At 39.2% G+C, this 21,544-nt stretch overlaps 6 protein-coding genes across 6 annotated transcripts; 3 read left to right on the top strand and 3 right to left on the bottom strand.

The window, feature by feature from the left end:
• Positions 1–179: 179 nt before the first annotated feature.
• MELLADRAFT_25599 (uncharacterized protein) lies at positions 180–1,522 on the top strand (the record flags this gene model as incomplete). The annotated part of the gene is made up of 5 exons (XM_007404167.1): positions 180–399; positions 538–712; positions 765–1,033; positions 1,118–1,261; positions 1,332–1,522. Coding segments are annotated over 5 exons (999 nt in total), but the record flags the coding sequence as incomplete, so codon positions are not given.
• Positions 1,523–4,455: 2,933 nt separating this feature from the next.
• MELLADRAFT_101594 (uncharacterized protein) lies at positions 4,456–5,232 on the top strand (the record flags this gene model as incomplete). Its single annotated transcript, XM_007404168.1, has 5 exons — positions 4,456–4,585; positions 4,692–4,751; positions 4,840–4,959; positions 5,068–5,136; positions 5,210–5,232. 5 exons carry the CDS (start codon positions 4,456–4,458, stop codon positions 5,230–5,232), a joined length of 402 nt encoding a protein of 133 aa, XP_007404230.1.
• A 1,665-nt stretch (positions 5,233–6,897) lies between these two features.
• MELLADRAFT_101595 (uncharacterized protein) lies at positions 6,898–10,091 on the bottom strand (the record flags this gene model as incomplete). Its single annotated transcript, XM_007404798.1, has 5 exons — positions 6,898–7,346; positions 7,392–7,988; positions 9,433–9,523; positions 9,617–9,702; positions 9,992–10,091. 5 exons carry the CDS (start codon positions 10,089–10,091, stop codon positions 6,898–6,900), a joined length of 1,323 nt encoding a protein of 440 aa, XP_007404860.1.
• A 2,559-nt stretch (positions 10,092–12,650) lies between these two features.
• On the bottom strand, positions 12,651–15,210 carry MELLADRAFT_58905 (uncharacterized protein; the record flags this gene model as incomplete). The annotated part of the gene is made up of 8 exons (XM_007404797.1): positions 12,651–13,054; positions 13,124–13,438; positions 13,469–13,810; positions 13,847–14,326; positions 14,399–14,566; positions 14,645–14,689; positions 14,774–14,943; positions 15,194–15,210. The coding sequence occupies 8 exons, from the start codon at positions 15,208–15,210 to the stop codon at positions 12,651–12,653; spliced, it is 1,941 nt and encodes a 646-aa protein (XP_007404859.1).
• Positions 15,211–18,007: 2,797 nt separating this feature from the next.
• Positions 18,008–18,259, top strand: MELLADRAFT_32734 (uncharacterized protein; the record flags this gene model as incomplete). Its single annotated transcript, XM_007404169.1, has 1 exon — positions 18,008–18,259. A coding segment is annotated over one exon (252 nt), but the record flags the coding sequence as incomplete, so codon positions are not given.
• Positions 18,260–20,347: 2,088 nt separating this feature from the next.
• On the bottom strand, positions 20,348–21,080 carry MELLADRAFT_70598 (uncharacterized protein; the record flags this gene model as incomplete). Its single annotated transcript, XM_007404796.1, has 1 exon — positions 20,348–21,080. One exon carries the CDS (start codon positions 20,992–20,994, stop codon positions 20,803–20,805), a length of 192 nt encoding a protein of 63 aa, XP_007404858.1.
• Positions 21,081–21,544: the final 464 nt, after the last annotated feature.

Raw genomic sequence — 21,544 nt, forward strand, 5'->3', positions numbered from 1 at the left:
AAACTCAAGCTTCATTTAAAGAATCAGATCAAATCAATCTAGGTAGACCAAGGATCAGTTCAACAGATGGTTTCACTCTAGCCACTCCATATGAACATCCCAAACCACGTCAAGCACGTCTTCCAACTCTTACGCCTCAAACCATACCTAACACTACCACTTCCACATCAAAATCATTACCAAGCTTACCTAACGCTACTGTCGAACTTTCACCTGCTTCATGTATGTATTGGTCAAAAGCATCGATCCATGGAACTAAATTAATTAAACCATTAAGAGCTCATACATCTACACTTGTGAATGATTCGATATGGATCTTTGGAGGAACAGATTTAGTAGGATGTTTTAAAGATGTTTGGAAATTAGATTTAGAAACCTTAAGTTTCAATAAATTAAAGTGTAGAGGGTTTGATGAAGATTCCAATAATAGCAGTAATAACAATACTCATCATCATCATTCATTAGATGATCTTAAATTAAATGGATCTCATCATCGATCTAATCCACCTCATTCGTTTATGAAACCTAATCCGAAAGACCATCTTCCTCCTCCTTGTAGGGCTCATTCGGCTACCCATCTAGACGGTCGGATCTTTATCTTTGGTGGTGGTGATGGACCTAATTACTTTGATGATCTCTATTACCTAGACACAGGTAAGCGATCTGTTTCCAAATCCTCTGAACCAAACCTCATAGCTCACCTTTTCTTTTTGTTTCATTCTAGTTTCATTAGTCTGGACTAAACCTAGAATAGAAGGAACCAGACCATCGACCCGAAGAGCTCATGCTACTGTTCTCTATGGAAACCAATTGATCATCTTTGGTGGAGGAAACGGATCGAGAGCGTTGAATGATGTTCATGCACTCGATCTAACCGATCTGAACCAATTAGAATGGAGAGAATTAGGTATCAAAGGTCAATCTCCTTTAAACAGAGGATATCATAGTGCTAATCTGGTAGGTAGTAAGTGTGTGATCTTTGGTGGAAGTGATGGTGGGGAATGTTTTAGTGATATTCATATTTTGGATTTAGGTGTGTTTTTGATTCTCACTTTCTCCAAAAAAAGATTGAATGAAGTCAAGAAAAACTAATGTGATGTTGTTGTTTTTTGTTTAGAAAATCTTACTTGGATTCAAGTCGATGTAGATTTACCTATGCCAAGATTAGCACATACATCAACTCAAGTTGGATCTTACTTATTCATCATCGGAGGTCATGATGGGGAAGACTATACCTCAGAAGTGAAATTATTCAACCTAGGTAAACCCACTGAATCCATTCGATTCTTCTATCCTCCGAATCACTAACTTTTGGTGTGTGTTTTTTACAGTTACATTACAATGGGAACCTAGAACGGTTAAAGGTCAAGCACCTCCTCGGATTGGCTATCATACTACTACACTTCATGATTCGAGATTGATCGTTATTGGGGGGTTTGATGGTCGTCAAGTCTTTGATCAGGTTTGGTGTTTGGAATTGGCTTCTTCGGCTTATTTACCTCAGGTTACGAATTTTACGATTCCGATTGATGAGATTTAAGGTTTTTTGAGCTTTGGAAGTTTTGGGGGGACGGGACGGGGCGGGTTGGGTTGGGTTGGGTGATTGTTTTTTTTGGTTTTGGATTTGGGTTGGAGGATTTGGTTTGGTTTCGTTTTTGTGAGTGAGTAGAATTGATATGATTTAAATAATAAATTTAAAAAGGTTTTTTTTTCAATCAAAGGAATTAGAAAACTTTTATTTTGCATTTTGTATTTCGGTTTGTTTGTTTTTCTTTTGAAACAAAGCATTATCCAGATTCTCTTAAATTCTTTGTGTGTGTGTGTGTGATTGTGTGTTTTTCTATCTCTTTTGTTTTTGATCTCGTTTATTGTTTCTGGTTTATATCGTTATAAAGCGTTTCTGTTGATTGATTGGTTGAATGGATGAATGAATGAAAAAAAAATGAAAAAATGATTCCAATATTTTGCAAAACCAAAACCAAATCGAATTTGATTCAATCCATGTATTTCACCCTTTGAAAAAACACCACTTCACTTCAACCACTACCATGACCACTTTGACTTTGACTATGTACAACATAGAACTAATACCTTCACATATCCTTGGTCAGACTTGTCTTGTCATACTTAAATCATGTACATAACTCCTCAGAGGTCATCCTTCCTAGCTCAATGTATTCATAAGAGCTTGCATAACTGTCCCCCAGCTGTCTCTTATACCTTTCCAAAATAAATTATGTTTTGTTTCTTATTATTGCTCTACTCTGTTTTTATTTTTTGAGTTGATGCATTTTGTAATAGCAGACATTTGTTTGAACTTAAGCCTACAAGTGCTTTGGATTCTACTGCTTTCAGGTCTAAGAAGCAAGTGAGATGGTTAGTAATGAGGGATATCACTGGTATCCTCACTATAGCCCTGCAACCTTGACTTGCTAACCCCCAACCTGCTTTTCACAGCTACCTCCCAACTGCCTTTCACACAGCCAGCAAATTTGCCAACTACTGTCTTTTGTCGTGGGATGAATACCCCTGCTTAGGAGATGACTCTCACCAAAGCTTACGAGCTTCCCATATTTCAGGCCGTCCTAGACAGCTTTTGACAGGGTCTTGATCAAGGAATACCTCATCATATCTTAAGAGACAATGATATAAATGAGGTAATACCTTTCTGCATACCTAAGAATCATTCTTTAGAAATCTTAGCAGTGCCAGTGGATAAAATTTGTAGAACAATGGCAGATAAGGTATGAGCAAAGAGAATGGTTGAACCTTTTTACCAGAGACAAGTGGTTTCTATATTTCTATTCTTCCAAACTAGCCCAATAGACACCATTATGTATAAACAATGAATGTTCTCTTTGACCTATAAATGTCTATTCTACCCAACACGTAAACAAAAGCCTCATTTACCTTTAGTAAACTCTTTTGTAAATGCCAAAAAGTTTAAACCAACTTGGGATGATTTCAAGATGGTTGCAGTGTTCTTTTTCTCTTTGAACAAGAATTGATTGTTGACTATCTTTTATTTGGAGAAGGCCTAATGACAGATACTAACCTTGATGTCTTGATGGTTGTATCTAATAATCCTGGACCTCAATAGTAACATCTAGATATTCAAATCACAAGAAAATCATGATTGCTGACTTTGATATTTTCATTGTATTTTCTGGGGTAAATGTATCACTTTATGGTAACATGTCACTTTGCAAATAGTGATTATGCAATGATATGTGTATGCAGCATTATGTCAATTCTTACAAGCAATATAAAACCTTTAGGGTTTCCCAAGCCAAGAAAGATGTGAAATCCATATCAACAAATATTTAGTGATTGCAATATTTGAATATCATCTACTGTTTTATTACCTTATGGTTTCCCTCCCATTCCCTCAACATAGTATGTATTGTGCTGCATCCAGAAATTATACCTATTTCCCTTCTCATATTGAACTTCCCCACATTGGTGCCAACACAAGAATTCCACTAGCAGAAGCTCTTAACATTAAAGTACTCTTATTGGGATCCTGCTCACTAACATTGACAATGTTATAGTCTCACCTTTTACAAGGTTGGAAGCCCAATACATTACACAGCTACAATAGTGTGGTCCAGACGTTTTTGAAATTTTACAAAAACAATAGAAAATTGCCTTTTTTACTGGCATCACTAGTCATCATTTATGATTTCTGCCTTTCAGTCGGAAGAACTGAAGACGGCAAATCAGCCCACATTATATCTGTCAAGAGACTGTCAAAATACCTTTCCGGACTGCAAGCTTGGCACTTATTTCACAATGCAAAATACCCTCATTCAACACGTGACGTTGTGAAAGTCAGTGTTGCGAGCGTCAGAACGAGCAGACACGATGATTTCTCAGAAACACAAGAAAACCCAGCCTGTATGACCAGTTCACCAAAAGCCACCATTCGCTCTACTTTTTTGTTAGTCTCAGGAAAGTTTCAGAGCGTGTTAGTCTCAGAAGAAGACTGATACGGTTGTTATGACTGAAGACATGGGACTTAGGAGGTACTTTAAGCAATGCATAAAGAAAGCTCTGTAGAGGTCGTTAGGCTCCTCCTGGCCATGCTGTTGCCGTATAAGAGAATACCAAATGCGCGTCCGGTAGCATCATTTATACGTATGTTATAATTGTTCTTCTCAGACTTGCAAGTGCCTTTATATACTTGAGTGCCATCGTGACCATTGGCAACTACCCTCATCATTCAAATCCTGATCATACGGCTTTTGTATCCACCGTCTTCTCTGGAGACCGTTTTGATTGAGCGCTACCTCCTGCTCCCTCTCCGTTGAGAGCAAGAGGAATGTTGTATAAGAACTGGAGTCTTATTAGCCTCCTTTGCAATGCGTTCCTCTCGGTAAACTCTTATTCATATTAGATTTTCGCAAGTTGAAAGACATCCATCAACATTATTCTTCCTCTCTTAATATTATCACAATGCTCCTCGGCTTTCTTAAGATTTCCCTTGTACTCTTTTCCCTAATGATTCATGACGTGTTAGGCGATGAGCCCGCACCGGTCCGGGACTGTATTCATAAGCTGGCATTAACTGGAAATGGTAGAGCAGGTATGTATGCGAGGTCATCAAAATCATCATCCCTCTAGCACCTTAATCAGCATAACCTACACTCATGGCTAATTCAGACCGCTTTTTTGATCGCCCACATTCATAGGATGTACGGCTGCCGATGGCCATACGTATGACTGCGCTGCTAAATCTTGCTGGTGTCAAGGTAAGCAGTCAAGAATCCAATCATGTTTTTTTGAATGTCCAATAGGACTGATCACAAGCTGGAATTTGATTTATAAACTTCATCTTAGGTCATAATTACATTCGAATGACTGAATGTCAGCTCGTAGGATCGCGCGATAAAGGCTTTAGTACTCAAGACTGTGTTCAAACTGAATGGATACACAGTGACCTGACTAAGCAGTATCGCAGTCAGTATTTTGAACCTCTTGAATGATTTTATAACTTGATAGAACAGCTCTCTTGTTAAAGAATTGTTCTGTTTGTTTTTCAAAACTATGAATTCGAATCCTCTTCAGCGTGTATAAATCCTAGAGGTGTACCCTATAATTGCGCTTTTAATGCTCATAATATTCCTCTCAATATCGGTCAGTTCCATTCATCATCCGATTTCAAAATATTCAAAATTAACTGAATCAGTCGATTTCTTTTCACTTTCAGGATGTATGGATTGCAAAGCATGATAAATGACTGGGACAAGACTCCACTCCTTCCTCACCGCCTATTGGCCTATGAAGAATATGTAAAAAGATAAAGAGCCCTTTGAGAGTGGTCTCGGATGTATGTTACTTATCGTATCAATTTTTTTTTGAATTTCAAGCTTTTAAGATGAGCCGAGCTCTCAAACAAAGGCAGCTTGAGTCTGAGATGTCTCCCTCGTCTGTATCCTGCTAGACGAATGAAAGAGTCTTTCAATGCTTTTTTAACTCAACCAGTTGGCGAAATCAATATTGATGACCTTTCAAATCCAATCCTTGTGTGCATGTATGCGTCAACTTGGTCAAGGTGTAGATCTACCCATCTTCTACTCAAACAAGGCAAGGTAGCTCCGTGAATGCCAGCCCACGTTTCAAACACAGGTGATCATCAGCTTGAAACCAGATTCTCGTTCAAAAACCAAGGTTCGTCCGGTGAATGTGGACTAGATCGTGAGGTTGTTCATGTATGACTTTCAAGTTTCACATCGATACATACCTTCTTTCCACTTCTTTTGACTTTCTTCGATGTTCGACTACTATTTTTATTCCTCATTTCTCGTCTCTGAATTTTTGCTTGACTCTCTATTTTGTACACACAAGCCAAGGGCATGTAGTAGAGTGTGAAACAAACACAACAAATTGCAAACCTTTCACACTAAAGAACAAAAGCTGATCATCAGAGTGGAGAAAATTTCTATCAAGGAGAAAGGTGATACTCTACTTTGGCGATCAAGTTGAGAAGATAATTGATCTGATTGATGATTTGAAACCATCATATACCAGGTGAAATTGATGATGATAAATGGTTATTTAAAAGAGAAGTTGATACAAATCTAAATGATTTGTTTGAAGTGGTTGTCTGGTAGTTAAGAATGTTAAGAAGTGGGTGAGACTAGAATGCTGAGAAACAACTACCGAAGTTGAAATTAATTTCTTCATGCATAGTTCTTTTGTAAAAGATTGATATCGATCGAAGTTCGGTTGATGAGACGATCAAACTTTCATCTTCAAGTCATTCATTTCGAAACTTTCGAGTTCTCATTCACTTTTCTTCACTCACCTTTGTTTGATGTGATCACAAATCCCATTCCAACCTAACCAATCACCATTTCCAAATATCCCATTCGAATTTCTTTGTGTGTTCTTCTTGTAGGAAGCCAATGGAAAACCATTCTGCATAAAACGGAATGATGACCCTAACTTTCTATCTTCTATTCCATTGAACTTATGTAACGAAACCATTTCTTGCAAAACATTTTTCTTCTCTTCTTGAAGATTTCTTCTCTTAATGCGTTCACCTTTTCAGTGGAAGATTTTTGTATATTTTCTCTTTAATTCTCACTCAATTTTAGTTCTTGCAAAAAAACACTTCATTTCTCCAACATCTTGGGTAAGTTTAAACATTTTGATCTTTCAAGTTTGAAGAAAGAAAAATATTTCTGATTATAAAAAATTTAACTGATCTTTTTTGTTTATCTTTTGTTTTTTTTAAAAGAGCTCACAACCTCGCAGTAAACATTCTTCATCATTGCCAATACAAAGTCAAACTGGTTCAACTTTTGATATTCCAAATCGCGATATAACAACAAGTTCAGAAGAATCAGTAGATGATGATTCACTTATCGGCTCATCATCAATTCATCCTAATCTTCATTCGTCTAGTTCCAATTCTAGTCTTACAAACTCTATAGAACCTGATCCATCAACTTCTTCGACGGATCCGTCAACATTATCTAGCAACATTCTTGAGGATTCGTCGTCATCAAACAACCTTCTTCCTGAGACTCCTTCCTCTTCACCTGTGTCATCAATATCATTTCGTCCCGTTGATCTGCAATCATCACCCTCAAGATCTTTGCCTGATAGTTCACCATCTTCAAGTTCTCTTCCTGATAAGACATCGTCCTCAACCTCTCTTGGTGACAGCTCTTCATCCTCAAGCTCTCTTCCTGATAGTTCATCATCCTCAAGCTCTCTTCCCAGTAGTTCATCATCCTCAAGCTCTCTTCCCAATAGTTCATCATCCTCAAGCTCTCTTCCTGATAGTTTATCATCCTCAAGCTCTCCTCCTGATAGTTCATCCGCAATAGGCTCTTTTCCTGATAGCTCATCGTCATCAGACTTTCAGCTTCCTGATAGCCCACCGTCATCAGACTTTGAGCTTCCTGATAGCTCTTCATCAGAATCACTATCAAGACCTGTTCTGGATACTCGATCAGCATCTTCATCATCTCCAACCTCTACTTTAGAAAGCTCACCTTCACCTTCTGAATCGATCTTTCTTCCCGATTCTACTTCTTCGTCAACTGTTTTCGATGCTGCAGATTCATCGTCTACAGCTACAAGCACAAGGTCTTCAACTACCTCATCTCCATTGGGATCAACAAAGACAACAATCACGACGTCAAATACGACATCCCCATTGGGATCAACAATAACGACCACAACGAGTTCAAATTCCTCGCTCCCATTGGAATCATCGTCTTCAACTAACTCGTCTCCAGCAGGAGCCTCAGAGTCAACTTCATCGTCTCCAGTGGGGTCATCATCAACCACAACCTCATCTACAGAGGGTTCATCAACGACAACAAGCTCGTCTCCAGCAGGATCCTCAGAGGCAACTTCCTCGTCTCCGGAAGCGTCATCAACCAGAAGCTCATCTCCAGTGGGGTCGTCATCGACAACTACCTCATCTCCACTAGAGTCATCATCATCATCTTCAAGGCCTTCCCGTGATCCATCTGGAATTGGAGCTCAAGCACCAGCGACATCACTACAGCAAGCAAACCGGCTCAGAAACCCTCAAAGGGTCAACTCAACATCAGTAAAATCAAGTACAAATTCATCTAGTGTATCAAAAAATGCTTCACACGTTATCATAGCTGCATCACCACCACCACCATTTACGAAACCAACCAAAGGAGAAGAGTAATTGTTTTTCCCCTTTGAATTAAACAGTTGAGCATAAACTGACTTTTCGTTTGAAAATAAAACTTGGTTCTTCACATTTTGGATTTGATAGACAACATGCATATCATTCTAAACCAAAACAATTAGGTATCTTAATTGGTTCAATAATCTTAGTTGTGATTGTTGGTTTAGGAATCATAAGTTTTGCATATCATAGATACAAAGTGGCCAAACAACTTAAACTTTCAAGGTAAGCTTCTTCCTATTAAGTTTTAATGATTTCCATGAATGCTGAATCTTGGTTTTCTTTTGATTTCTCTATAGAAAAATTCAATTGAACTCACAACTTTATATGGCTCAGCAAAACCAAAACCAAAACCAATCTCAACATCAAAATCAACACTTAAGTCAAGTTGGTGAATTTGGTAAAAGAGGTACAGTTATGATTGGTAAAGGAGTTGGTAGTAGACCTTGGCTTGATCAACAACAAGAAACCCAACCACAAACCCAACCACACCAAACCACAAGTGTATAACCCCCCGCTTTGTTTGCTTCTTCTTCTTCTGGATCTCATTCTTGGGTAATTTGAGTGTTTTTTCTCTCTCAGTCTCTCTTTCGGGTTTTATGTTTATAAATTTGTTACATAATTATTCTTTGATTCAAAGAAGAAGGTTTTTTTTTTGATTTCGAATTTGTTTTTATGCATTTAATCTTTCCTTTTGATTTTTTTGTCTTGATGATTGTTTTAATTGTATTTATTGTATACAATGAATTTTTTCAAATTGATCTTTGAGTGTAAAATAATACAAAGCAGGACATCTTTTATTTTTAGTTTTGTGTCTAGAAAAGTCAGATTTTGTCCTCAAATTTTATTCATGTTGGTGTTGAAAATAATCAGAATTGTGCAGTGCATTTTTACCAAATTATAGGTGTTGAAAATTCTCTGAATCAGTTAGATTCAGCGCATATTCTAGGTAAAATTTTGACCTTTGTGACATGAATGCTTGGTCTGGGTTTATTTGTGAGGTATCATCATCAACAAGATTGCTCAATGGTACAATCAAGAAAAGCACAAGTTAAAGTCAATGGCCACAAAGAGGATGAATAGTGGGTTACTCATTTTCTTGTTTCCTCTTATGGGATTGTCTTTTATCCTTGTCTACTTAAATAAAAACTTGTGTTTCATCCTTGCCTAGGTATATCAAAACTTGTTTTTCCTTTTGGTTTACATACTTGAAAAGTGCTCCCCTCAATGGGTCACGTTTCCATGCTTACCGTGCTTCTGAGAGCTGGCCCATAGCAGGGCTGTTTTTACGCTAGCCCTGTCCGTATGCCAAGGTGTGACTGTGCAAGATTGGGGCCAGTCCTAGGTCAACTTTGTGAGGTAGGTGTTGGAGAAGATTCTTTTTGGGACAGGACCAGAGTTGCGGCTTTCAATGTTGTAATTGTTGACACAAACCTCAACAGGATCTTTCCAGGCTCCTAACATGATATTAGACATTCCTTGGGTTTTCTTGTTCAAATAATTCTTGTTGAAACTTACGACTATTCAGGAAACTGGAAAAAGTCAATCTTATCCCAGGGGAAATCCTCAATATGGGAAGTTGTACCTTGCATCTGAGATGATGATGATTTTAATTGTGATTTTGGTTGAATTTTTTTCAAAATTTGTGAAAAATAAAGATCAGACAGATAAGAAGATCTGATTTATGGCATACAGTCATGGATCCTGGGATTTCCAATTTTGAGTGTCTTTTTTTGTTTTTCAAGTGTGAATGGACATCAATCTGGTTGTTAAACCCAAAAAAAACCCAGTAAAATGAGTGGGCTTTACTTGTTAATTGATCAAAGAAAAGGTCACCCAAGCTAATTTGAGTATTGCTAATTAAGAATTCAAAAATAATTGACTTGGTCATCTTGGGTATTTTAGACATTTGTTGAGGTTCTATTTTGCTGTGAGCAGGAGTATTGTCTTCTTATAGGATGATGGAGTACATACAAGAAATTTATGATGATAAGGTTTTAGGATCACAAAATTAATAAGAAACAAACTTGTAAAGAACTGGTTTTGATTTATTTCAAGAATTATGATCAAGCTATAACTTGCTGCAAATTCTGAGCAAATTGATTTTCAAAACAACTTGTGACATAGGTGAGGTGACAGCTTGAAGAAATCAAATTGGCTTGATTCAAATCCACATCTCTTCAATTTGCTTTGATTCTCAATCATAAATCTTTGAAGTTGGTCACAAAGACTCAAAATATTTAATCAAGAAGAGTAGGCTTAATCAACACCAGTGCTCATTGTTTCTATCATCAAAGCTCATGATCCTCATAAACACCCTCAGAATCTAAAAATCGAAGTCTGCTTTCAAATCACTTTTGAAACTTGAAGTCTTTCAAACTCCTTCTGATAAAAAGCTTATCATCAAAATTAGTTAAACAGTCTACACAATGGTAGGTTTTTTTAGGTTTTTTTCTTAGCTGGTTTTACCTTTGAGTTTGACAAGATTTTTTTCATTGTGATTGTGAATGACATAATGGATGACGGTGTAGCTCGCATCGGGTCGGACTTTTCGACGCGGTCCCTCACAGGGCACATCAGTCGGCAAGGCCAATTGTGCTCGCTGAGTTCCTTGAAGTTTTTTGGCTCGGCTGCCCTTTCTAATGTTCAAGTCAAGGCGACATGAAAATAATGATTTTGAAGCTACACACAAGATACCCAAACAGAAAACATGAAGGGTGCATCGAGGTCAATGGAGCTTAAACTAAATTATCATACCCCATTGAGGATGTCATCCGATAAACGAATCGGCGAGAAGTGGAACTTGTGATAGGTGTCGTTTCCTTTACGCTTCCGGCATGTCGACTCGAATCATATTAAGAAGTCGATATACAACTAGACCCTTCAAGGCAGGTCATTCAACCTCTATTTGATTTCCAAATCTATTTGATATATCCCGAGAAAAAGGACATCTTACAAAAAGATTCAATACGACGAGCTGAAGCAGTACAGTAAGATGAAAATGTGCGTGGTATAAGAATCGCATTCGATTTTAAAGCGCTGTAGCTGCTGTAGGTCAACAAAGGTTCAAAGTGCATCTGGATGAGAAAGCGGACGATGTGAGTTGGACTGATGAATATCAGCAGGACAATAACAAACTTCGTTGCAGAAGTGTTTTCTCGATCGCCAATTTCATGAATATTCGATGATCTGAGAAGTAAAGAAGATGACAAAGGGTCTATCATCCACCAACATCCACCCGTGCTTCAAATGCCGCAGAATCCATCATCTTGTCCTCCAAAGACATTCAGTCAAATGTCCCGGAAATGCATATCTCATGCGCACCTTGAGTTTCATCTCCATGCCTTCCGCTCTCCCTTTTCAATTGTTATTGTCCTCCATTTATGGCCTCTTAGTTCTTAGCTCTTCCTCTACCAATGATTTACATCATGAGGTGAAGCTATCAATACAAGCTGTGGGCATAAACTCAAGTGTGATATAAATTGCAAAGCTATCGCCCCGAGTTAAAGATGCCAGCCATAAAAGCGAAGACAGTACTTAGAGAACAGTTAAGATGATCACTTGTATCGGGGACTTGATGATGACGACTGGGTATTCGAGAAGATCCATAAATTGGCTTGTAGTAGTTGTCTGGTAGTTAAGAATGTTAAAAGGAGATGACGCCAGCATGCTGAGGACCCTGTTAACCAGCTACCGGAGTTGAGATTGATTTATGTTCTTCTGAAGTTTGTAAAATCTTTGATATCAATCAAAGTTCGTTCGATCAGGCAATCACAATCTGTCCTTCATATCACATCACTGACTTCTAAGTTCCTCGTCACTCACTTATTTAATCTTTTGCTTCAACCACAAATCCTAACCCAACCGAAGAAATAAGTAATTCTACAATACCCCACATAAATAAATTGGTGTTTGTTTCCTACAGACCGAAAGCCAAACCATTCTGAATGGAATAAAGGCCGCAAATAGTACATTCATTTTCATTGAATTCATGCACCGAACCCTTTGCAAAGTCTATCAGTATCTATTGATATTCAGCAAATCTTCTTCATGCGTTCAACTTCTCAATTAAGTATTTTTTTATCTTTTCTTTTGAGTCTCCACTCAACTTTTGTTCTTGCAAAAACGGATATTTTTCCTCTAGGTTGTGAACCATGGGTACGTGTTTGAAAGCTCCGATCTTCTAACTTTCTCAATTCGAGGGAAAGATTCTTGATAGAAACTAACCTATCTATTTCTTCCCTCGGTCATTTTTGATCTTTGAAAAGATCTCACATCGTCAAAGTCAATACACTGCACCCATAAAAATTAAAATTGCACTACCTCCTAATATCCTCAGTGGTGATTCAATACCAAGTGTTTCAGAAGAAGCAAAGGATAGATCTTCTCCTTCCAACAGCTCATCATCAATCCGCCCTAATCTTGACTTGTTTGGTTCTATTCCTGGTCATGAAAATCTTAAAAAACATCATCCATCAACTGATTCAACAGATCCATCAACGGCATCTAGCTTTCTCCCTGAGAAGCCAACATTCACAATCAGCCCTCTTCCTAATACTCCCTGCTCTTCTTTGTTATCACCATTTCCTCTTGAGGATTTGACATCATCATCAAGCTCTTCTCCTGACAAGAAATCATCATTAACTACTTTCCTTGACAGGATATTATCACCAAGTTCTCTTCCGGGTGAACTATTGTCATCTTTATTAACAGGCTCTCTTCCAGAGAAATTAACATCAACACCTCTTGCCAATCCTTCATCTTCTTCTTCATCAACGTCACCTACTACTTCGGCTCCAGGGAGATCGGCATCTTCAAGGAACTCCTCTTCAGTGGTGACATCAAAATCCTCAATACCTTCCAAAGACCCATCTCCAGTTCAATCATCGTCATCATCATCAAAGCCTACTACTACCTTATTTCCGGTGGGGTTAACAGCACCAACACGTCCTACTCGCTCGTCTCCATTGGTATCAGAATTATCAACAGCATCTCCAAACACTTCGTTTCCATTGAGATCAGCATCTTCCATTAACTCGTCCTTAGCGGGGTCATCACTATCACCAACGCGTCCTCCCTCATCTCGATTGGGATCAGGGTCATCAACGACAGCTCCAATTACCTCGTCTCCAGCGCGGCCATCATCATCAAAAACGCGTCCTGCTACCGCATCTTCATTGGGATCAGGGTCATCAAGGACAGCCTCGACTACCTCGTCTCCAGTGGCATCTTCGACATCACCAACAACACGTCCCACTAGTGCCACCTCATCTCAAGTGAAATCACCATCACTCCCACCGCCTCCCAATGCCTCGTCTATCTTGGGGTCAGCATCATCAAAAGCATCTCCACCTACCTCGTCTCCATTGAGATCAGCATCTTCAACTACCTCATCCCCATTGAGGTCAGCATCTTCACCTACCTCGTCTCCATTGAGATCAGCATCTGCAGCTACCTCGTCTCCATTGAGAACAGCATCTACAGCTACCTCGTCTCCATTGGGATCAGTATCTTCACCTACCTCGTCTTCATTGAGATCAGTACCTGCACCTACGTCACCTCCAGTGGGCCTGTTACCTTCAACACCTCCTAATACCTCATCTAAATTGGGATCAACATCTTCGAATACTGCGTCTCAAGCAGGGTCGTCACAATTATCAACACCTTCCACAGACATATCTCCAGTGCAATCCTCATCAACTTCAACGCGCAATACCGTTTCATCTCCATCGGGACCAGCATCTTCAACTACCTCGTCTCCGGTCGGGAGAATATCGTCACCAACACCTTCCGCGGATCCATCTCTGGTGGAACCGTCATCATCAGAACCTCCTAGTACCCTATCTCCATTGAGAGCCGAATCAACAACAACATCTGCAACTACCTCTACTCCATTGGCACCACCATCTTCGAACACCTCGTCTCTGGTAGGGTCATTATCATCAACAACCCCATCCACCGACGTATCTCCAGTGGGATTATCATCATCTTCAACGCCTCCTACCGCGGCTTCTCCGCTGGTATCATCATCATCAACAATACCTCCGGCTACCGCATCTCCATTGGGAGCAACGTTATCAACAACACCTTCCACTGGCCCATCTTCAGTGCAACTACCATCATCACTGACGCCCACTACCGGATCTGCATTGAGATCAGAACAATCAGACCCCCATCCAGTGCAATCATCATCAACAAGACGTCCTACACACTCACCTTCATTGGGATTAACATCTTCACCCACCTCATCTCCAGTGGGGATACCATCGTCAGTAACACCCCCTACCCACCGATCGTCAGTAGAATCATTGTCATCAACAACTACTCCTACTACCTCATCTGCATCGGGATCGGAATTATCAAGACCATCAACAAATACCTCGTCTTCAGTGGGTTTGCCATCATCATCAACACCTTACACCAACCCCTGGCCAGTCGGATCGTCATCATCATCAAACTCACCAAACGCCCCGACCCCAGCGGGATCATCATCATCATCGATAACACCTGTCAACGACCGATTTCCAATTGTATCTCAAACCCGGGAAGTGCCACCACAACATGCATATCCGTTGACAAGAGGCCAAAGACCCGCCCTAGGCTCATCCTCAGTAAAACCAAGCACCAATTCATCTACTCCTCTACAAAACTCTTCCAATGCTGGCATCGTTCCATCACCATCACGACCATCAGATAAGCCAAACAAATCCGAAGGGTAAGATGATTTTCTCTCTCGGATCACATAAATTATCTTGAATTGACTGTTTGTTTTGTTACTGGTTATTTGAAATTATTGTATTGGAATCTGATTCGGATTTGAATAGACAAACCAATAACCAATCTAAAACAAAACAAGTAGGTATCGTACTTGGTTCGGTTAGTTTACTTGTGATCATCATTTTGGGAGTCTTAGGTTTTGTATATTATAGATTTAAAACCTCTAGAAAAATCAAAGTTTCAAGGTATAATTCTCGTCTTTAAACGTGAAGTACACACACATCGAACACTTACATTGATATTGATATCATTTGAACAAAATAGGAAATCTCAACTTAATTCTCAAATCTACTTGGCTCAACAAAACTTATATCGACATCGACATCAAAACCTAAACCTAAACCAACATCGAAGTCAAGTTATGAGATCTGTTCAAAGAAGTACAGTGATCAGTCGTGAAGGAATTCGACCTTGGCTGGATCAACAACAACAACAACAAAATCCACCACATCAAAGCATAAGGATATATTAAGTAGTATTTTATCTGGTTTTGTTGTATTCTATTCTTGGTTGGTTTGAGTGTTTATTTCAGATATGTGGTTCATAAATTTTTGTGATCATTTTTTTTCATTGATATTTTCCAAATTGTTTTCTTATGCATTGGATCATTTGTTCTTGTTTGTTTGTTTTCTTATTGGATGTTTCAATTGTATTTATTGTACAATTAATTCTTTTATATGTTTTGTAGCATAATATCAGACACTTTCTTTTGTTTTTGTTCAAATGAATCATGATAAAACTTAAAACTATTTAAAAAATGTAACAAGCCAATCCCACATCCCACTCACAGGAAAACCAACCATAGGAGAAGTTGCAGTCGTATGTCACATCCAAAAATGATGACTACATGACATTTTTGATTTTTGGAGGCAGACTTGATCTTCTTTTGACAGGCTGTGAATAACAAAGACAAAATTAAATGGAAGGTTTTATTTATGGGATACAATCAAGATCCCCAGATTTTTTCCATTTCGATCACACATTCTTGATCTCATTAGTAAAGTTGATTGATGGATTCTGCACAATCTCATGTTACCACCCCTTGACGCAGCAAATCACAATGAAAAAGGTGGGATTCAATTGCTTATGCAGAGTAAAAGCATTGCTGTGGAATTCCATCAATATATGCAGAGATGAGAGCTAAAGAAGAGAATTGACATAATCAGTATACAATAGTGTGGATAGAATTGTATTGAGAAGTGACGTAAAGTATGTACTTAAGCTTTAGAGTAGTAGTTTAGTTTGTATGTAAATTGATGGATTTTAATTTTTAATTGTTTTTTTAAATTCAAAGTGGTCAACAGTTCACTCCACAATTCTGATGACCGCAATCTAGAAAACCAATTTACCTCTTTTCTTATTTCCTCAAACTTCATTCTCAACCTCAACCTCAGCCTCATCCATGACTTCTCCTTCTACTACTTCTCCAACTTCCAATAATCTAATCAAATCAGCCGCATCTCCAATCAAATCAAACATAAACCTCATTCAATCAAATCATTCACCAAATCATTCATCAAATCATCATCAGATTCATCATGACTTAATCGATCATCTCATTCAGCCTCAACCCCAAATCAAATCAGCTATCACTTCAAACATCTCATCATCATTCTTGGATTCAAGACCAACTAGCTCAAATGGTAGACCAACTCATCTCAATGAAACTTCTCCTAATTCATCCATGGGTTCATCAAACGCTCCACCTCCTTATTATCAATCCTACAATAATTATCAACAACTTCAATCGAATCACAACAATCTACATCCTCCTCTTCATAGTCCTGACACTCGCACTCAACTCTTTGTTGGCAATTTACCTTTTCGTGTACGATGGCAAGATTTGAAAGATCTCTTTAGAAAAGCGGGTACTGTCCTTCGAGCAGACGTTTGTTTGACTCCTGATAATCGTAGTAAGGGATATGGTACTGTTCTGTATGCGAATCGCTATGATGCCTTGAAGGCCATTGATATCTATAGTTAGTGTTTCATCGTCATTATCATTTCACATCTGCTTAACTCATTATATTGAATTCCATTCTTTGGTTTGACTACAGATGGCTTCAGTTGGCAGACAAGGACGTTGGACGTTCGATTAGATCAACAAGATCCCACTGGAGCCTTGGCTATGAATTCGACCTCATCAACTGTTCCTATAAAGGCCATCCAGCGTATTGGTCCTCATACCCTGACTCCCGCCAATCAGACATCTCATCCTACCTTACAAAATCCAGGTCGGCCTCTCCCTCCCACGACAAACTGGCCTCCAGGATCTCAAGTACCTCAGCCGAACATTTCTTCAAATCTTTCTCCCTTGGATCGCCCCACAAGTATAGATGGATCTGCCCCCACATCGTCATTGAAGCCAACTTTTCCTGAAAACCTGCTTCAACCACCCTCGCTTGAGCCGCCTAACCTCAATAACTCTGATTCGATCGGGATCCGTTTGGCACACCAACAACATCAATCTACACAAAGTCTCACATGTGCTGACCTGATTCGATCTTCATCTGCTAGGCTATCTGATGATACCAACAAGCTCTCTTCTAGCCTTCCTCAACCATCTCCTCGTCGAAGTTCAGCTGTCTCAGCGCATGCTCAACATGTCTTAGATGCCATGCGTCCAGCCTTCCAGCCTCTGTCACACTCTCTCGAAAATCCGACACAGGTCATAGGGGCACACACAGTCATAAAAGAATTGGCAAAAATTCAAACGGACTCAGATGATATTACCACCTCTTTCTCTGAGCCCGGTCTCGATGACGATCGTCCTACTTCCATTCACTCCCAACATTCCTCCAATCCAGTGGTACCATCTATCGTTTACCCTTATTATTCAAGTTCTTCTACACCCATGTCGTCAGCTGGTTCAAGTGGGCTTGCCAACTCTAACTCTGGAGTTCGTATGGTCTTTATGTTTTCATATCAAAGTGTACCCGTAGCCAAGTTGAGCTGACCTGTATCCCTTGTCTCAATTTGCCGGAACAGAAACGGCCTCAAACTCCTACAGGAAACAATGCCGCTGCACGTCACTTGTTTGTCGGCAATCTTCCGTTCAATTGTCAATGGCAGGACCTTAAAGATCTTTTTCGTAATGCTGGGAATATTTTGCGCGCTGATGTAGCCATGGGTATTGATGGTCGCAGTCGTGGATTTGGTACAGTCTTGTTCGCCACGATGGATGATGCCAAAAATGCAGTACGGATGTATGATGGCCATGAACTCAATGGTCGGATCCTCAAGGTTCACTTTGACAAATTTTCACATCCTTCTGTCAATAACGGTTCGGCTTCTGCCGATCACTCTCCGCATTCACAGGCCGCCCCACATCCATCCTACCTTTATTCATCAATGCATCCATCCGACCCACATCGTCAGCCGGGAGTTTCGCATCCATACAAAAATGCGGGTGGATATAACAATTACAATAATTATGCTCCTCCATCCGCTTCCTTGGACTCGAAAAGGATGCACAATTCCCCATACGCCTTTGAATCACACCTTCCATCTCCCCACAATCCGAATATCCCGCCTACTTCCTTCCAAGACCAGTTTCCGTCTTTACCACAATCAAAGCAACAGGTACGTGGGATCATCTACTCAAATTTTACGCAATGTGATTGCCGAGGAGCTGATAAACATATTGATTTTCTCTTTCTTATTGACCCTTCTCATGATAGACAGTCGGCTTTTATCCACCTCCTAATTTGGACAATGGGCCTTTCTCTACTGACCCTAGCTTTGGACACAATAGCATCCTCCATCCTGAGTCCCAGATGCCGGGTCCTGATCTTTGGGCACCCGATCACGTTTCAGCCAATTCTAGCTTCCATAACCGAGGTCCTATTGCGCCGCCTGGTTTACCATTGAGTCCGATCGCATCTCGCCGCTCTAGCTTCTTGAAGACAGATCCATCTCCAGAGGACCATCAGGACTCTCAACAAATCCCAGCAGTTCAACCCATTGGACATCCCAATGCTGATGCAACCCGACCCAACTCGATTCCTATGCCACCTCCTTATGATCTAGCGGCCGGAGGGATGGCTTCACCTTCAATCCCAAGAGGAATTCAAATGACACCATCTATGCCAGCTTTTTCATTTCAACCTTTTCCTGCTACCCCACCTCTATTACCTAACTTTTTCTCACCTGGAATTGGACCTTCTACTCCTCCTGCTTCTAGTCGAGGTCGACCTCAAAATCGAAATAATGGACCATTTCATTCATTTGGGGTAATCCCTACTTCTGTTCTTCATCCGCCTACTCCGATGAATCTTCGAAACTCCAGCCATTCTCCAATGGAATATAATCCTATGTTTCCTCATCCGATGGAACATATGAACTCCAATACTCAGGTTGGTTTGTATTCTCATCAGACTGCCCCGACTGGATTCGAGAATCAGAGTACAACAGGTGCAGAGTCTCACGAGGGTGGAGGAAAAGTTAACGGACTTGCTGTTCTTCATGTACCTCAGTCTACTTCTACCGATCTAATCACAGGTGATGGTGATTACAAGAGCCCAATTGGAATTGATAATCATCAACCAGATTCGTCATTAAGTACTGACTTAAACGTGAAAGCTCGAGCTCGAGGTCTTGCAGCTAGTGAGAAAGGACCACGACCCACTTCACCCGATAGATTAGGTAAAAGGAGGATGACTGGAATTTTTGAACCTGTAGATGAATTAAAACCTTCGGATCATTTAACACCATTATCAAATGTTGATTGGGGGTATAGTCCATTAGGCGTGAATTCAAATAGAAGAGCCTCATTTTTTGTTTCACCGTCTCATTTCAATTCACAAGAATCACAACATGGATTAGGGATTGGTACTAGTACTAGTAATTATGTTGATGTTGGGAAAGATGAAGAAGGAATGAATTTGAAGAAAGAATGGGAACTTACAACAGAAGAAAATGGAAAGAATCATGAAGAAGATTTCAAATTAGATATGAAAAACTCGAAGAAGAAAATGGAAGAAAACGTTTTGAATCAATTTGATGATAAAGAAGAAGAAAAAATCAAATCGAAATCGAATGTGACTTCGACTGATCATCATCATCATCATCAGAATGGAATAAGTGATGAAGGATTAAAAAGATGGAAAAAGAAATTGATGAAAGAAGATGGAAGTAATCGACGAGCTAGTTTTGATTTAAGTAGTTTGGAAAAACGAACGACTCATGAATCATTATCATCATCATCATCATCGGCAAATCCATCAGCTTTGAAAGTTTGGATGAGTTCTTCTACTAAAGAATTTATTAAACTTGATCATCCAAGTCGACTTGAACCTGATGAATCTGAGGTTTTGATTCATCCGATTACCAAACAAATCGAACAGTTGATTGTGGATGATGTGGATGTGGAAGATGATGTGGATCATAACAAAGATGATGATAAAAATGATAAAAATGAAAGTGATGAAAAGATTTGGGATTAATATTATGATAGATAAGATAAATTTATATATCTACATAGAACTCGTTTTGTTTTTATTTTTTTGGGGGGAGAGGCAGGTGAATTCTTATGAATGTGGATACGTTTTTTGGTTTTTGGTTTTATATATATATAGACTCTTCTTTTTTTTTCTTTTTTATATCCTCTTTTTTCTAGTCTTTATTCTTCAAAAGCAGATTTCTTTTACTCTTTTACTCTTTTCTCTTTAGTATTTCATTGTTTTAAACCGTTTTTTCTTTCTTTTCTTTAACCGTCTGGAATTTTAGACTTTGGTTTTTCTACATTTTTTCTACTTCTTCTTATGGATGGACGGATAGATGCATGGACGGATGGATCTTTCTTTTCTTTCTTCTTTCTTTCTCTTTATGTGTTAAATTTCTCTCTATATCTTGATCTCTTTTGTATCTGTTGCAACAGCAGTTAAAACTTCTTTTTTCGATTTTGATTTTGATCTTTTTTTGGATTTTTTAAGAATTGGTTTTCCAATATTGGTTTTTTGGTTTTGGTTTTGGTTTTTTGGTTTCTGGTTTTGTTTGTTTTTCTTCTGTCTCTTGTTACTGGTTTTGTTTTCCATGTGGTGATGTTTTATTACGTATATATATGAATAGAACAAAATTTGAGAAAAGTTAAAAGAAAAAAGTAATAAAATGTTTTATTTTTGAGGATCCCGGTATCCCCACCACCCCCCCTTGGTAGCCCCACCACCCCCTCCCTTTCACAGCTAGTGAAAGCCTTACTTACCAGTGACACAAGCTGTGACAATTGTCCAGCCACACTGAAAGGTCCCTGGATTTTGTTTTCTCAAGTTTGCTCGGTATAAATAGCACTTAAAACAATTTTAAAGCACACATCAGCTAATCAACCTTCCCAAAAGCATTTAGCTTCTACTGGTTCACTACCTCCTCATGAATCAAAAAATTTGATACCAACTTCTAGAGAATTTGATGCGACTACTAGTTTGGGTTACTAATTTCCTTGGTCTTGGATTGGTCGTGCATATGAAGATTTTTAAGATTTGCATCATGCTGTGGGTCTTCAAATGTATCACTTGAGTTCGGGCCTCTTACTTCAGTAGGATTCTTTTAACTTTGTTTACAACTTTCTGTCCTTTGTCTCTGATAGCT

Source organism: Melampsora larici-populina, assembly GCF_000204055.1.
Source record: "Melampsora larici-populina 98AG31 unplaced genomic scaffold MELLAscaffold_2, whole genome shotgun sequence".
Taxonomy (NCBI): domain Eukaryota; kingdom Fungi; phylum Basidiomycota; class Pucciniomycetes; order Pucciniales; family Melampsoraceae; genus Melampsora; species Melampsora laricis-populina.